Below are 17021 nucleotides of genomic sequence, written 5' to 3'. Positions count from 1 at the left end.
TCTCGAGTTTTCAATTTTTAATTTTTCAGTTTTTCAACTTCAAAATTTTTCAGTTTTATAATTTTTCGATTTACATTTTTTCAAGCGTCCAATTCAAAGTTTTCAATATTTAATTTTTCCATTTCTGAAATTTTCAGACATTTAATTTTTTTATTTGCGAAATTTTTTAATTCCAATTATTCCATTTTAAAATTTTTCGATTTTTCAATTCTTCACTCCTTCAAATTTTCTATTTGCAAATTTTTAATTTTACAGTTCATCGATTTTTGGATTTTTCCTTTTTAATTTTCCAATTTTCACCTTATTGATTTTTAATTTTCCGATTTTTCAGTTTTCCATTTTTCGATTTTCTATTTGCCTTTTAGTATTTTTCAGTATTTTGTTGTTGCAATTTTTCGATAATTTTTCGATTCGCAATGTCTCGAGTGATCAATTTTCAATTTTTCAACTTTTCAATTTTTTACTTCCAATTTTAAAATCCTTGGATTTTTCAATTTTTCGAATGGCATTTTTTCTAACTGACAATTTTTCGACTTCATAATTTTTGTTTTTTGAAAATTTCAGTTTTTCAAAATTTTTAGTTTTCCCAACCATTCAATTTTCAATTTTTCGATTTGCATTTGTCTAGTTATCAATTTTAGAATTTTTCGGTTCTCCAATTTGCGATTGCAATTTTTTTTTCGATTTTACGATTAATCGTTTCTTAGTTTTTAAAATTTTTCAATTTTTCGAGCTGTCAGTACCCCCATTTTAATTTATCCATTTTTCAATTTTTGATTTCTTAAATTATTCAACCGTTTTACACTTTTTCGAGTTTTCACTTTTTGATGTTTCAATTTTTTTCAATTTTTCAATGGTTCAATTTTTCGTGTCTTCAGTTTTCCGATTTGCAATTTTTTCATCATACAGTTTCCCCATTTTTCAATTTTTTACTGGGAATTTTTCGATTTACAGTTTTTCAAGCTTTCAAGTCGAAGTTTTCAATTTTTAATTTTTCAGTTTTTGAAATTTTCAATGATCCAATTCAACGAGAATTTTTATAATTTACAATTTTTCGATTTTACAATTTTTTACTTCTTCAATTTTTCGACAGACAATTTTTTGATTCACATTTTTCGAGTTTTCAATTTCAGAATTTTTCGTTTTTTTAATTTTTTTATTTTACAATGTATCGTTTTTTAATTAACAAAAAATCAATTTTTCAATTTTTGAGTACGTCGATTTTAATTTTTGGGTTGTTCAATTTTTCATTTTTCGTTTCACTCATTTCTTCAATTTTTCAGTTTTTATATTTTTTAATTTTTCAATTTCTTAGGTTTTAGATTTTTAGCAACATAAAAAAATCATGTTGGCGCAAGAAAATATTACAAAATGTCCTTGAAGAATTCAAAAATTAAAAATCAAGTGCTTGAAAAATTTTTCTATTGAACGAACTGAAATATCGGTAACCTTACAAAATTTTTCACAAACACTCTGTATATTAAAATTTTATTTAATTGGTAAAATATTGTAACACACGTTTTAAAAATATCGTTATTGTGGTTTTTGTGTCTAAAAAAAATCAAGAAAATCGGAATAACCAGAAAACGTCTCATCGAAATTTCAAAAATTAACCATTGGTAGACAGCATAGCAAGAAGCTAATGAGAATAATTAAAAATATATAGGATGTACTAAATAAGAAATAACTATGTATAATAGATAATAATTTTAATGTTCCTATGCTACTTAAAGAACCGTACCACTTGATCTCTAACAGTTCTGCGTTTTTTGTCGATTCTATTATTTATTCTATTCTATTCTTTCTTTTATTTTTCTCGCCAGTTTGTGCTGTCCATTTTTATCATGTCTTTCGTAAGCTTAGTCCTCGCACCATTTTTCCGTCTTGCTGTTGATCAACTACCTAGTGGTCTCCACTTGAGCTTTATTTTTTATTTTTATCTAGGTACATTTCTTTTCTTGCGTCTTTTTTAGCTCCATTATTCTTCTCGGTGTCTTCCTTTCTCGTTAGTACTCTTAGTATTACTACTACGATTGCTGTTTTGTATAGTTTTATATCCGTATTTTTCCAATAACAACTTTCCGTCACAAATTTTTGTTTGCCTCATAAAGTTCTCACAAATAGTATTGTTTTATAGCCAACAAGCAATGACCACGCGATAATGAAAAACTGTTTTATACCAACTTGATTCAACATAACACAATATTTTTTTATTAAATCCACGTGTTAATATTCTCGCAATTTAATAATAAAATTTGAAAAAGTCATACAAAGAGCCAAGGATGTAAACAACGTAGACAACCCAATATACATATAAGTATCTGTGTCCTCAAGGTTGATTGATAGTGGTTCACTATAAACCACAGAAACTAACCTTGGTTTACCGTTAGGTTCACCTTATTCTTACTCAAAGGTCAGTTTATAACCTAAAGATTCGCACATTTAATTTTTTATTTCCACACGTAGGTACAACCCAGGAGTGCCTAAAGTAAGTTCTTAATGTCAATCAATTTATAATATGTTTTTGCAACTGTTATCTTTGATAGTTTGATAATTTTGACAGACTGATCTAAATTGTGTCACAGCAACGTCACAACTTTGTTATTATTATCAACTATTATGTCTTCTGTGAACCCCGACAATCCAAATTTTTTTAAATGAATACAAGTCTTTCCAGTTCACTATTGTTTTGATAGGGTGTTTTTAGTTTTACAGTTGCCTCAACCAAAACATAGTAAATCCCACAGGCAATGTCAAACCAGTGTGAAAACATAAAATCGCACTATGTCAACAAGACGCTTCCAGGTAAATTTTTGTAACGTTTGTATAATAGTAATAATAATAAGTTTTTTGTTCGTTTTCATAGGGTAAGAATGGTCCTAACCACTACTACCATAACCTGTTGGACCAAAATGACCCCTCTTGCGTGAGTTACTTTACACCATTACATCCGTTTACAGTTGTTATAAAAGATTTATCACTCCTCAGGTCTTTAAAAAACGCACTGGAACCACCGACGATGGAGGACTATTCGAAGAAGTCTACGTTGCACATTTGTTGTTGAACCTAATCAACAATGATAAAATTACAAAATTTAACGTGTGGTCAAACCACCCACATTTTGGCGCTATGGACGACGTGGTCTTTGACGTGTATTCCAATGATGTTAATCTCAAAGGGACGTATGCAGTGCAGTTGAAGTATGCAACCGCCGGAGGAATTTTAACCAAACAGGCATTAGTGGCCAAAAAAGGGGATTTTAGTGTTATGAAGTATTTCCAGGAATATCGACAAAAAACAACAACGGTTGGAACTTTCAAATTCATTCTTGTCACTAACAGAAAGTTTGACATTGACGATAAAGAACTTGTGATGGAGAATGACAATGTGAAGTTTAACGTATCTATAAAGAAAATCAAGAAGAAGAAGAAACACTTTCGCTTTGAGATAGTGGACACTAATGCAACTGCTATACAAGACTACGAACACTTTTTCAAAAATTTTACCTTGATTACCAACTGCGACTCCATTGATGAAATCAACAAAAACATTAGAGAGATTTTTATATCAAGGTTTAGTTGTCAGGACGAACTAATTTTTAAGAGGTATATAGAATTCGTGGGGAACTGGAGCAAGAACATGAGTCAGAAAACTACACTGCATTCATCTTTCGCTAAACACGTGATTGCGTTATTAATACTATCACCGACACGATTTCTTTCTTTTGACCAAGAACCCGAAGGCAAAAAATTCAAACTGCTAAGAAAAGCTATCTCAAAATTCGACGTTATTTGTCTTTCAAGTGACGCCTACCCCAAAGTTAAAAATTGGTGGTACGGTTTGAAGGAAAGACAGTCGGTGAACAATTTGGAATATTTGAAACGAGCAAGACAGTACCAAATTTTTGGATCCAGAGTCAAGTCTTTGAAAGACCTCAATGACGAAGAGTGGACGAAATTCTTGTGGTTGTTGGGTAAATGCCCTTTAGTAGTAGAAGACAGTGAGGCAACTCGGAAAGCTATAGGTCTCTGCGAACGAAAAAAGTTTATCGTTTTTAACGTTAAATCGGTTGTGAGTTATTCCGTTTTTCGTCCTTTTCGTAGTTTGCTAAATCTGAAGAAATGGAAGATTTTGTACAAGAGGATATTGTCGACGTTTACTTGTTCCATTCAAGGTAAACGGGAGATTAGGTTGGAAGATTTAATCGACAAGAGGGAGAAAATCGTCGCTATTTTGGACGCAGACAAACTTGTGGCGATGGTAGATGAAGCACTCTTGATCGGGCAACCAGAGGATCTTCCACCGTCACCGATATCTAGGTTTCTATCAAGGAACATGATCAAGTACAAGTTCTTAGACAAAATAGATTTACAAAAAAATCTTGTAGTGGTTAGTTGTGTGTCTTCAGTAACTACATTCAAAAAGCAATTTCCGCACGTAGAAGCCATCGATGTGGACGAGTTTTTGACTGACGCAAACTCCGGCACCAAACAAGACGAGTTCGTAGTACTAAGCGAGAACGACATATCAAAAGAAGAATTCGCAACTATATGTAAAAAGGTACCTCGTGGTCGACGTTGCTACCATTTGCGTTACTTCTCTTCCACGGACGGCTTTGAATGGGTCCGAAGTTCAACAAAGAACCAAAACCTAACTCAATTTTTACTAAGTGGTACTTTCATTGAAGAATCAGAGCTGACGCGGTCCGAAGACGACAATATCAATCTCGTGTGTGCCGACCCCGGTATAGGAAAAACCACTCTTGCGAAAACTTTGAAAAACATCAGTGCGCCAACGACCTGGAGCGTCCTCATTTATGTCAGAGACCATTCGAAGTACTTCCGCGAAAAAGGAGACAATGTCGATAACTTCAAAACCTACATAGCCAACACAATCAAAACGCAGAATAGTCGTTTCGACTTTCAAGTAGTAGAAGCTTTGTTTGCAGAAGGTCGGGTCAAGTACTTTTGGGATGGTTTAGACGAACTGTCTGATAACGGATTCAGAACAGTCAAGAGCATTATCAAGGAACTGTCAAAAGCTGATTACTCTCAACACTGGATTACTTGCAGAAGTCTCTTGCGTGAGGATCTAGAAAACTACTTCCACGTTTTATCACGAACGTTGAAAGAGTTCGACGAGGACGACCAGAAGACGTATCTCAAGAACCGGTTAGAGTGCTCGGACCAAGAACTGGACGAGATTTTCGTCAAGATAAGGAACAACATCCGGCTGTTTCCTCACAACGACATTCTAGGGATACCTTTACAGATATATATTTTGTCGGAACTGTTATTGAGGGATCGCCTCAGATACAGTCGTTTATTGGACGAAATTTTTTCAATCGCCGATTTGTACGAACGCTTCGTCGAGGAGAAATTTAACTTCCACTTTAGAGAGAAGGAAGGGATCGAGAACATGGAGGACGTGAACGATTTGGTTTATGAACGAATAACCAAAGAAAAAAATAATCAACTAAGTTATTATAAAGAATCGGCTTTGAGGCTCTACTTCGACGAAACGGTTTTACAGAAGCTTGAGATTAAGAGAGAACTCGTCGCAGATAAGGATCCTGCAGGATTTATCACAGATGTCAGCGACAAAGCGGAGTTCTTCCACAACTCCTTCGGCGAATACTTTGCAGCTGCCTATCTTGCACAACACAGAGAAAAACTCCTTCACATTCAAAACTTCACTTTTGACTCAAAATACAACAATATTCGGTTTTTCTTTGATTTGATTTTGGCGAAAAAGTCGCCAATTCATGTTGCAGTGTTGTATAAGAACCACCATCTTGTGGAAAGTTTTCAAGATGGTGAGTTTCGTAAAGTGGATGAAGGGGGGAGGAGCGTGCTAGAAGTGGCGTGTTTATGGTGCGAGAAATATCCGGTGGTGAACGTCCAAGCCAAGGAAAATATTTTCGTCGTGAAAAAACCACCACATTTTCGCAACATGAAACCTGAACCAGAAATAAATGGAAAAATCCTAGTTTTACTGCTGCAGAAATATGAAGAAGAAGAAATTCAGAGGGTCTTACACCAGGAATCGCTGTTTCACGAATCAAACTTCATCCGAGTTTTACCCTTGATTCTCTTGACAAAAAAGACCAACAAGAGAACGGATTTCTTCGCAGAAAACATTTTCACGGTTCTCCAATACTGCGTTCTTTTTGACTATGAAGACTTGATTGACACGTGCCAAGAAATCTGGCAGATGCGTGATAGTTCCGGTAGTTCGATTATCCACCAGATCGTACAATACAAATCAATAAAGGTGATGAAAGCGCTAGCAGCCAAAAAGAAAGATGAGAAATTCTTGGCAAAAAACGAAGAAAATCTTCTTCAACTTGCTTGCGTCAACGGCGACTATGAAATGGTCGACTTTTTAATACAACACGGCGCAAATTTGAATTCCGTGGATTCAAACAAGAAAACACCTATACACCATGCTTGTTTTGGAGGAGACTACGCCATCTGTAGGCTATTACTTAAGCATGGTGCGCACTTACACTTCGAGACTGCTTTTAGCAAAACCTTGCTTCACCACTGCTGTAGTAAGGGGATTTTTGAGATGGTTCAACTGTTGATTGAGTACCGAGCACCCGTAAACTTTGTAGATACCTACGGAAGGACGCCTCTTCATCTAGCTTGTGCCTACGGTCACTACGCCATTGCGGAATATTTAACTACTTTCGACATAACGATCGATGTTGAAGATTTAGATGGCAAAACGCCGTTGTACAACGCCGCTCTTAGCAAACATGACAAAATTTGCGAACTGTTGCTAGAAAGAGGTGCCTACTTAGATTATGTTAATCGAAAAGGGTTGATGTACATACACATGGCTTGCAAATGGGGACACAAGTCCGTAGTGAACGTCCTGATCGAGAAGCTAACTCCAGCGGTACTAAATTGTCGTGATTCAGAAGGACTGACTTCAGTGCATCATTGTTGCATCAACAGACTTTCTAGTATTTTAGCACTAGTGATTGCGAATGGTGCTGATGTTAATCTTGTTGATACTACATACGGAAGGACGCCTCTACATTACGTGTGTAGAAAAAGTACACACTATGAAATCGTGGTAATGTTGCTTGAAAATGGTGCTGCCTTGGAACGTACTGATAATACTGGTGCAACACCATTATACCGTGCATGCTGTAGTCTAAATGATCACATTGTTCAGCTTTTGGTTCAAAAAGGTGCAAACTGCAACGCTTGCACGAATGAGGGTAAAACTCCACTGCATCACGCTTCAGGACAAGGATTAGATTGGATCATTAAGTTGCTGATAGAAAATGGAGCGGAAATAAATCTTCCAGATAAGAGTGCACGAACGCCTTTAAATTATGCTTTCGCCAAAGATCACTACGACGCCATGGAAATTTTGACTCGACATGGAGCTAAATTTTATGGTTACACTAATTAATTAAATATGATCTATAAACCTAAAACACTGCCATGTTAGTACTTAATAGTAAAATCTAGCCAAATATTCGAACATTGTTCTAAAGACAAGCATATTTTTGACTGAATAAATGTACTATATTCATAAACAGTCAATTTTCTTTGATGTTGTGGTGACCGAATTTAAATCAAAATTTTCGCGCTGAAATTAATTAACAGCGGCGCGAAATCACGTCTGAATAATTTGAATTTGAAAGAAAAAAAAATTCAATCACAAAAAAGGGAATCGTTAAACGTAGGCAACCTGACGCACGGAAATGCTTGCTTGGTAATCGTACGATTTAGCGCTAGGGGTTTCTAGTTACAGGGTTGGTTAATGGGTAGAGAGAGAAACCGCATGACGTAGATTCATTCTGAAGTTAATTTTTCTTAATATTCAGCAAGTGCAAACACAATTTAACAATCAGGATTATTTAAATAAACCACTTGATTTCATGAAATTCACTTAGTCAGGAAAACACCTTATTGTTTAATTACGATTAAGCTTCTAGATGCATATACGTAAGCGTTACATTATAACACTTCTTAATTCTTCACACAATATTGCTAATAGTTCATTTATACTGCGAACTGGCGGGGGTTATGATATTTTCTTCCCTTAGGTGCTTATCATCGTTATCATGATTAATTCATCGGGGCATGCCTCACAACTTGCTAATCCCGATGCCGAGAAGTCTTATTACGGTGGAGGAAAGAAGTTGCTGTGGGATAGAGCGTGTCTTCTCCTTTGTATTTTGTTTTTCTTTAACTTTTATCGATTGATATTTTAATAAATATTTTCTTTACTATCAAGCTATTGTGAGGCTGCTTGCCGATAAAAGACTCTCTAGGAGAAAGTTAAACTTAGCCCCGCCCACCCACCCATTTTTTTCTTAGAGGATATGTCGTCTGCCAAAATCAATCTTAACTTAACAAGTAATAGCCCGCCCACCCGCCCTCTGTGTTCTTAAAGGGGATATAATTTGCCAAAATGAGTTTTTTCTTTGATCTTGGCAAATTATATACTCTTTAAGAAAATAAAGGTACTTGCTAAGATGAGACTAATTTTGGAAAATGACATAGCCTCTAAGAAACAAGAGGGTGGGTGGGCGGAGCTAAAACTTGCTAAGATAAGAGTGATTTTGGCAAATGAGACCCTCTAAGAATTTAGTGAGTGGGCGGGCGGGGCTAGTATTTTTTCTAAGATAGGACTGAACAATAGTAAGAGTAGTCATTAGAACGAAGAAGGGGTGGGTGGGAAGGCCCAGTGCTTGCCTATGAAAAACTCTCTAGGAAAAAGTTATACTTAGTCCCATATTATATATTATAACAAATAGTACAACAAAAAGTTACGATTGGCGCTTTTTTACAGCCTATTTTCGATCAGCTAATTACAGCTCTGCAGAAGAACATATAACAAATCCCGCCCACCCGCCCGACTCCATTTCGGTTATTAATTTTATATAAAAAAAGTACTACCCCAGCTGAAGAGAAGAAACAAAGGAAACTTAATCATGTTTATAATAGCAAATTTTGTAATCTCACACCCACCCTGGCTCCATTTCCGTGACTCATTTTGTCTAGTCCGAATGAAAGGTAGATCTCAGTTGAAGAGAAATAAAATCGTTAAAATCGTCGCTGGTGTCTGCTGAAATAAGATTGATTTTGGAAAATGACATAGCCTCTAAGAAAAGAGGGCGGGTGGGTGGGTCTAGTATTTATTAATAAGATAAGATCGACTTTGGCAAATGACATATCCCCTAAGAAAAAAAGGGTGGGTGGGCGGGGCTAAAACTTGCTAAGATAAAACTGAACAATATTAAGAGTAATCAGTGGAATGAAGAGGGGGCGGGTGGGCGGGGCTCTTGCTAGCTTATAAAAGATTCTGTAGGAAAAAGTTCAATCAAGTGTGGCAATTATTATTAATCTCATGTAAATTTTGTTAACTTTGCAAATTTTCACTTCATACAATATTTCTCAATCTCACAGTTTTAACTTCAGTAATTTTATTTGTTGTATAATTTTAATTGAACGTAACAGTTTTAACCTCACATAATATTTCTATTTGTACAAGTTCATTTCACACCAAATCTTTTGTTTCATAAATCGTTACTAAGTTTTGTTTTGTAAATATTTTGTTGATGAATGTTTCTCTCATATAAATTATTTGATGTCCAATTTAATTTAATTTTTTAATTTATTTTAATATTTAAAAAATGGAATTGAGGTTAAATGACACAGAGAACGTGGCAGAAGCGAAGTTCGGTTCCTAGTCGAGCTGGCGAGATTTATCGTGCCACCTGTACAAGTCCACAGGTTTGGATAGATTCAGGGGCGGCCGCCGATATTGTAAAGTTCTAGGCTTCGTGCTAGCCTAGATCCTCTTGCGGGTCTGGCGACCGTAATGGCCTAGTTCCGCAGGGCACGTTCGTAATGGAGATATGCGTGTGGGGTAGGCTTTGCGATAGATAGAATCACCGTCGTGGGGGGAGAACAGCTCCAGACCGGTAGCCCCAAACTCCGCTTGTGTTACAACACCCCAGGGGTACTTTTGTTGTGCTCCTGTTAACTGCCGTAACTTTAAAAATCTGCCGCCACACGCCTGTAATAACTTGTGTTTTTGCATCCAGTTACTTGATTCAGATTTTGCTTTGTTTTTATTAAATTTGTGATATTCCAATATTTGCATTGATTCCAAACAGATGTACAGAATTTTCCGTTTGTCCGTTTTTCATATGTGTATGTCTGTCAATTCGCGAGTGTTTTCTTTCATATAACTTAAGGTGTTTGAAATGTAATATTTCGGTGAATAAGACCCTAGAGGATTTTGGGGAATGAAGACCGATGACGCCTTAGCCCTGCGGAGCCACCAGAAGGACATGCTGAGTCACTGTCACTCTTCGTTTTTTTTTCCTCTTAAGGAAGGATTTCGACTTCCCTAATTTTGTCTATTATTTCTTACGCTCTCAACTCACATGCAGTATATGCTCACTTGCATTAAAGAACGTCTTCCGGCCATTTTTCAAAAACAAAAAAAAAAACACAACGTAGGTTCCTAGGTGTTAGACGATCACAGCCAAGGCCAAATTTTGAATTTTTGAATTTTTCGCGGGCCTTTCAAACTTTTTCAAGGTCAATTTAAAGGCGGGAAGTTTCGGTTATTACATTATATAGGAAAAGGATGATGTTTGATAGTTTGATCAAAAGTATATTTATATATGGAGCTGAGATTTGGGGATGGAGGGAATATGAAGAAATAGAGAGAGTATGTAGTGAGAAAAGATACAAAAAGGGAGAAAATGAGAGTGGAAGCGGGTAAAAGGGCGGTTGGATTTGAAGAGAAGTTTAGTGAGAGAGGTGATTGCAAAATATTGTAAGAATGTCGGAAAGACATAAGAAAGAATGGGGGAAAACATGTTTGGAACGAAAAAGACAAGTATTATGAAGGAAAGGGATATGCATGTGAAGAAATACAGAGAATGAGAGAAATAGAAAGGAGTATGAAAGAAGAACTGAGTGTAAGAGATAAGGATGCAGATAAGCAAGAACGCAGATCGAGAATATCGGAGTCTAGATATAACGCAGAGTATAGAAAAATGGTAGAGGATGAAGTACCAAAGTACACAGAAAGAGAGTATAAAGGGGAATAGAATGATGGCGAGATTTAAGTGTGGAAATGAAGAGAAAGAGAATAATTTTTGGATGGATGAAACTGACAGAAGGAGAAACAATAGAGCATATGCTGGAAGGATGTGAAGGATTGAGAGAATCGAAGGAAAGTGCTAAACGAGGATGGAAGAGGACTGGACTGGATGAAAGAAGTACGGAAGATAAGGGAACTTATTATATAAAACTCGAATAATTATTTTATGTATTTATCTATTTTATTGATTTATTTGTATTATATAAGTAGATTAAGTTAATTTGTACCCCTACTGGGAATCTTATTAAGCCTGTAGGGCAAATAATAAATTAATACTGCTACTACTAGGCAATTTAATTTAATTTGTTTGTTATATTTTTTCGTCACCGAGGAATCAGCGGTTGTTTTTTGCTTTTGTACGTCAGATGTGTGACTTCTCTTGATTTCTACCATGGTTTTAGCAGACTTTTGAAAAAACGAGACTGCATGTTATGCATTTTGAAACAATTTTAGCAAGTATTTTTTCTTTTGGAATTTTATTATAAATCCGAATAAAATATGACTGCAATGATTATAGACTCACCGAAGGAATTTATATCGGTTTTAAGTTTTTGTCGTGAAAAGATAACAACGTTTATTAAGAAAAAAAGGCAAAAAATAAGACCCGCCCACCCACCCTATCTCGATTGTGATGATCTTTTTGTATTCGCCGTGAGCTAAGAGGGAGGAGCTGAATTGCAAAAGTCTTATTTTGCAACAAGAAATTACCATGTAAGACATGTTTCAAAGAATACTAAGTATATTATGTAAAAGTTAAAGCCAGACTAAGATCAAAACGAATGGGTGGAGCTTATCTTTTGGCTTTCTTTTTTATTTAATACGTACATATAGTTTGCTTTGAACAACACGATTACTAAAGAACATGTTTCACATAGCAATTTTTCGTAGAAAATCAAGGATTTTGCAAATAAGCACCGCCCCACGACTTACGACTGGTAAGAAAAAATCGTCACAAAAAAAAAATGTTTCAGTCTTGAATAACTATGCTACAGTAAAATGTTTATTTTTTAAATTTAATACCACAATCCCTTCTTCTGCACCTGTGGAACGGGTGTTTAGTAGCGGAAACCAAATTCTGACACCAAGAAGAAATAATTTAGGTGACAATACGTTCGAAATGTTGTTAATTTTAAAAAATTCTTTAAACAATACATAAAAAAATACATAAACATGTTTTCAGTTATTTTATTCGCCAAAGCTTCAAAAAGTATCTGTTTTCTTGTATCTGTATCTAGATACATTTCGAAAAAATCGAAAACAATCTGTATCTAGATTCTTTTATCTTCCATGTATCTATATATCTGTATCAAGATATTTTTAAAAGTATCTGTCCCCAACATTGGCTACTAGTAAAATCTAGCCAAATATTCTAATATTGATGACTTGAAAAGACAAGCATATTTGTTGTGGAATTAACAACTACAGTCGACTAAACAAATCTCTTTTGACTGCATCACAAACCGACAAATAAATGCAGACAACCCAACATACAGACATTCTACTCGGTTTCAAGGTTAATTGATAATGGTTCAGTGTTATAAACTCACTCTAGTTTACTGTTATATTCATATTATTCTTAACCAAAGGTCAGTTCATAACCTAAAAATCTGCACATTTAATTTTTTATTTCTTCACCTACAATGATGAAGGAGTAGCCAAAGTAAGTTCCGAATCCTAAAGTTCATACGCTTTTACAAGTAAAAATAACCCCGCCCATCCCGCTACTAACTTTCGCCGGTTTTTATTTGATAGATGGCGTAATCTGATCTTCATAATCTCAAAACGTTCCCAAAATATTTATCATAGGGTATTTTTAGTTTTACAGTTACCTCAAGCAGTATGCAGTAATTCACACAAACATGTCGACTAGTAGCTGTCAGGTAAATCTAATTTACAATTATGACGTCACCATTTACCACTTGTTTTCACGATATTTATATATGTCTTCTTTTTCCATAGAACAACAATGGCCTTAACCAGTTTTATCACAACCTCTTGGACCTAAATGACCCCTCTTTCGTAAGTTCCTTATACACCATAACGTGTGTTTACGTTATAAAAGCCTTATTTCTCAATCTACAGACCTTTAAAAAACGTCCTGGAACCACCAACGATGGAGGACTATTCGAAGAACTTTACGTTGCACGTTTGTTGTTGAACCTGATCAACAATGAAAAAATTACAAAATTCAACGTGTGGTCAAACCACCCTGATTTTGGGTCCATGGACGACACTGTCTTTGACGTGGATTCCCAGGAAGTTAATCTCAAAGGGACGTATGCAGTGCAGTTGAAGTACGCAAACACTGGAGGAATTTTAACCAAACAGGCATTAGTGGCCAAAAAGGGGGATTTTAGTGTTATGAAGTATTTCGAGGAATATCGACAAAAAACAACGACTGTTGGAACTTTCAAATTCATTCTTGTTACTAACAGAAAGTTTGAGGTTGACGATAAAGAACTTGTGATGGAAAATGACAATGTGAAGTTTAACGTATCCATAAAGAAAATCAAGAAGAAGCACTTTCGATTTGAGATAGCGGACACAAATACAAACGCTTTACAAGACTACGAAAACTTTTTCAAAAATTTTACCTTGGTTACCAACTACGGCACCGCTGACGCAATCAAGGAAGATATCAAAGAGATTTTTGTTTCAAAGTTTAGTTGTCAAGACGAACTCATTTCCAAGAACTACATAGAATTCGTAAGAAAATGGAACCAGAACACAAATTCCAAAACTACATTGCATTTATCTTTCGTCAAACATGTGGTTGCGTTGTTGATACTATCACCGACACGATTTCTTTCTTTTGAACCAAAACCCGAAGACAAAAAATCTAAGCTGTTGAAAAAAGCTATTTCAAAATTCGACGTTACTTGTCTTTCAACTGAAAGCTACCTCAAAATTAAAAATCTGTGGCACTGTTTGAAGGAAAGACAGTCGGTGAAGAATTTGGAGTATTTGAAAAGAGCAAAACAATACCAAATACTTGGATCTAGCGTCAACTGTTTGAAAGACCTCAATGACGAAGAGTGGACGAAAGTTTTGTGGTTGATGGGTAAATGCCCTTTAGTAGTAGAAGACAGCGAAGCAACTCAAAAAGCTATAAGTCTTTGCGAACGAAAAAAGTTTATCGTTTTGAATGCTAAATCGCCTGGAGGTTACAGCACTTTTCATAATTTGCTAAATCTGAAGAAAAGGAAGAAGATTTTGTACAAGAGGATACTATCAACCTTTACTTGTTCTATACAAGGTAAACGGGAGATTAGTTTGGGGGATTTAATCGGCAAAGGGGATAGAATTGTTGGTATTTTGGACGTAGACAAACTCGTGGCGATGTTGGATAAAGCACTATTAATAGGTAAACCAGAGGATCTTCCACCGTCACCGATCTCCAGGTTTCTGTCAAGGAATATTATCAAGTACGAGTTCTTGGAGGAGATAGATTTACCGCAAAGTCTAGTAGTGTTCAGTTGTGTGTCTCCAATAACTGCATTCAAAAATCAATTTCCAAACATAGAAGCTATCAGGATGGAGGAGTTTTTGACGTACGAAAAACCCTCTATCAAACAAGACGGGTTCGTAGTACTAAGCGAGAACGATATATCAAAAGAACAATTCGCTACTATATGTAAAACCGTTCCTCGTGGACACTGTTGCTACCATTTGCGCTATTTTTCCTCCATGGACGGCTTTGAATGGGTCAGAAGTTCAACAAACCAAAACTTACATCAATTTTTACTAGGTGGTACTTTCATTGAAGAATCGGAGCTGAAGCGGTACGAAGACAACATCAATCTCGTGTGTGCTGACCCCGGTATGGGAAAAACCACCCTTGCAAAAACTTTGAAAAACACCAGCGCTCCAACAGCCTGGAACGTACTCATTTATGTCAACAATCACTCAACTTACTTTCGCCGAAAAATAGACAACGTCGACGAGTTCAAAGCGTACATAGCTGAAACAATCAAAAGCCAGAATAGCAATTTTGACTTTGAAGTAATAGAAGCTTTGTTTGCGGAAGGGCGCGTCAGGTACTTTTGGGACGGCTTGGACGAACTGAATAACGACGGGTACAAAACAGTCAAACGCATTATCAATAAATTGTCAGAAGCTGAAGACGCTTGCCATTGGATTACCTGTAGATACCTTCTGCGTGAAGACCTAGAGGAGTACTTCCACGTTTTATCGAGGACGTTGAAGGAGTTCGACGAAGACGACCAGAAAACGTACCTCAAGAACAGGTTAGAATGTTCAGAACTGGACGAGATTTTCGTCAAGATAAGGAACAACATCCGGCTGTTTCCTCACAACGACATTCTAGGGATACCTTTACAGATATATATTTTGTCGGAACTGTTATTGAGGGATCGCCTCAGATACAGTCGTTTATTGGACGAAATTTTTTCAATCGCCGACTTGTACGAACGCTTCGTCGAGGAGAAATTTTACTTCCACTTTAGAGAGAAGGAAGGGATCGATGACATAGAGAACGCGAGCGACATGATCCGTAATCGATACTTTAACGTAAAAGATAAGCAACTGGATTATTATAAAGCGTTGGCTATGAGGCTGTACTTCGACGAAACGGTTTTACAAAAATATAAAATTAGAAGAGAAATCAGCACCAGTAAGGATCCTGAAGGTTTTATAACCGACGTGAGTGACCAAGCCTGTCCGAAGTTCTTCCACAACTCTTTCGGCGAATATTTGGCGGCTGCTTACCTTGCAGAGCACGAAGAAAAAGCCATTCACATCCAAAACTTCACATTTGAGTCAAAATACAACAATGTTCGGTTTTTCTTTGATTTGATTTTGGCGAGAAAATCGCCAATTCATGTCGCAGTTTTGTATAAGAACCACCATCTTGTGGAAAATTTTCCAGATGAAGAGTTTCGTAACGTGGATGAAATCGGTAGAAGCGTGTTGAAAGTCGCTTGCTTGTGGTGCGAGAGGTATCAGTTGGTAAAGTTCCCTGTCGACAGAAACCTTTTTGTCGTTAAGGCGTCACCACAATTTCGCCACACGAAACCTGACCCAGAAGCAAATAGAAAAATCCTTGATACGGAAGTGTGACGAAGAAGAAATTCGGCAGGTCTTACACCAGGAATCGCTGTTTCACGAAGCAAACTTCATTCGAGTTTTACCCTTGACGCTCTTGACAAAAAAGACCAACATCGAAACGAAATTGTTTTTAAAAAACATAGATACGATTCTACAGTACTGTCTTCTTTTCGACTACGAAGACTTGATTCATATGTTCAAAAAAAACAAGTATATATCAATTTATTTGGATAGTTCTATTCGTATGCAGTTCGAGCAATACAATGCGAGAAAGTTGATGAAAATGATCTTTTGCAGCGCAGTTACCTCAACCATGTTTACGAAATGATCAACTTTTTAAAACGTCAACATTGTTGTATCAACAAACTTTCTGGTATTTTAGCAGTAGTGATTGCGAATGGTGCTGATGTTAATGTTACTGATACAACATACGGAAAGACGCCTTTTCATTACGTGTGTAAAAAAAAGTACACACTATGAAACTGTGGTAATGCTGCTTGAGAATGATACGGCCTTGGAACGTACTGATAGCAGTGGTGCAACACCGTTATACCTAGCATGTTATAGTCTCAACGATCACATTGTTCAGCTTCTGGACAAGGATTAGATTGGATCATTAAATTGCTGATATTTACATTAAACATTATTTTTAAACCTAAAACACTCCCGTATTAGTATATAGGTATATATTTTTTTTTTTGACGGAATAAATTTACTATATCCATAAACTGTCAATTTTCTTTTGTGTGGCACTTGGTACCACTTTATACTCGGTCTATTAATATTTCTTTTGTTGATATAACTGC

The 17021-nt window shown here is 36.1% G+C and overlaps 2 protein-coding genes across 5 annotated transcripts; both read left to right on the top strand.

The window, feature by feature from the left end:
* The first annotated feature begins 2358 nt into the window (after positions 1–2358).
* On the top strand, positions 2359–7522 carry LOC135130947 (uncharacterized). 4 transcript variants are annotated; one of them, XM_064058424.1, is made up of 5 exons: positions 2374–2413; positions 2467–2488; positions 2708–2805; positions 2867–2926; positions 2989–7522. In XM_064058424.1, exons 3-5 carry the CDS (start codon positions 2785–2787, stop codon positions 7426–7428), a joined length of 4521 nt encoding a protein of 1506 aa, XP_063914494.1. In that variant the 5' UTR covers positions 2374–2413; positions 2467–2488; positions 2708–2784; the 3' UTR covers positions 7429–7522. The 4 variants fall into 4 exon arrangements, with proteins under 4 accessions (XP_063914495.1, XP_063914494.1, XP_063914493.1 ...); XM_064058425.1 differs by lacking the exon at positions 2467–2488 and having other exon boundaries at positions 2359–2413; XM_064058423.1 differs by having other exon boundaries at positions 2400–2488.
* A 5179-nt stretch (positions 7523–12701) lies between these two features.
* Positions 12702–16938, top strand: LOC135130991 (uncharacterized). The gene is made up of 4 exons (XM_064058484.1): positions 12702–12808; positions 12966–13028; positions 13108–13167; positions 13231–16938. Exons 2-4 carry the CDS (start codon positions 13008–13010, stop codon positions 16225–16227), a joined length of 3078 nt encoding a protein of 1025 aa, XP_063914554.1. The 5' UTR covers positions 12702–12808; positions 12966–13007; the 3' UTR covers positions 16228–16938.
* Positions 16939–17021: the final 83 nt, after the last annotated feature.

This window comes from Zophobas morio, unplaced genomic scaffold, assembly GCF_036711695.1.
Source record: "Zophobas morio isolate AGI-343-1 ecotype UQ-CSIRO unplaced genomic scaffold, CSIRO_AGI_Zmor_V1 ptg000018l, whole genome shotgun sequence".
NCBI classification, from domain to species: domain Eukaryota; kingdom Metazoa; phylum Arthropoda; class Insecta; order Coleoptera; family Tenebrionidae; genus Zophobas; species Zophobas morio.
Note: the sequence above shows the minus strand (reverse complement) of the source record. Positions and strands in the feature narration are given on the sequence as shown.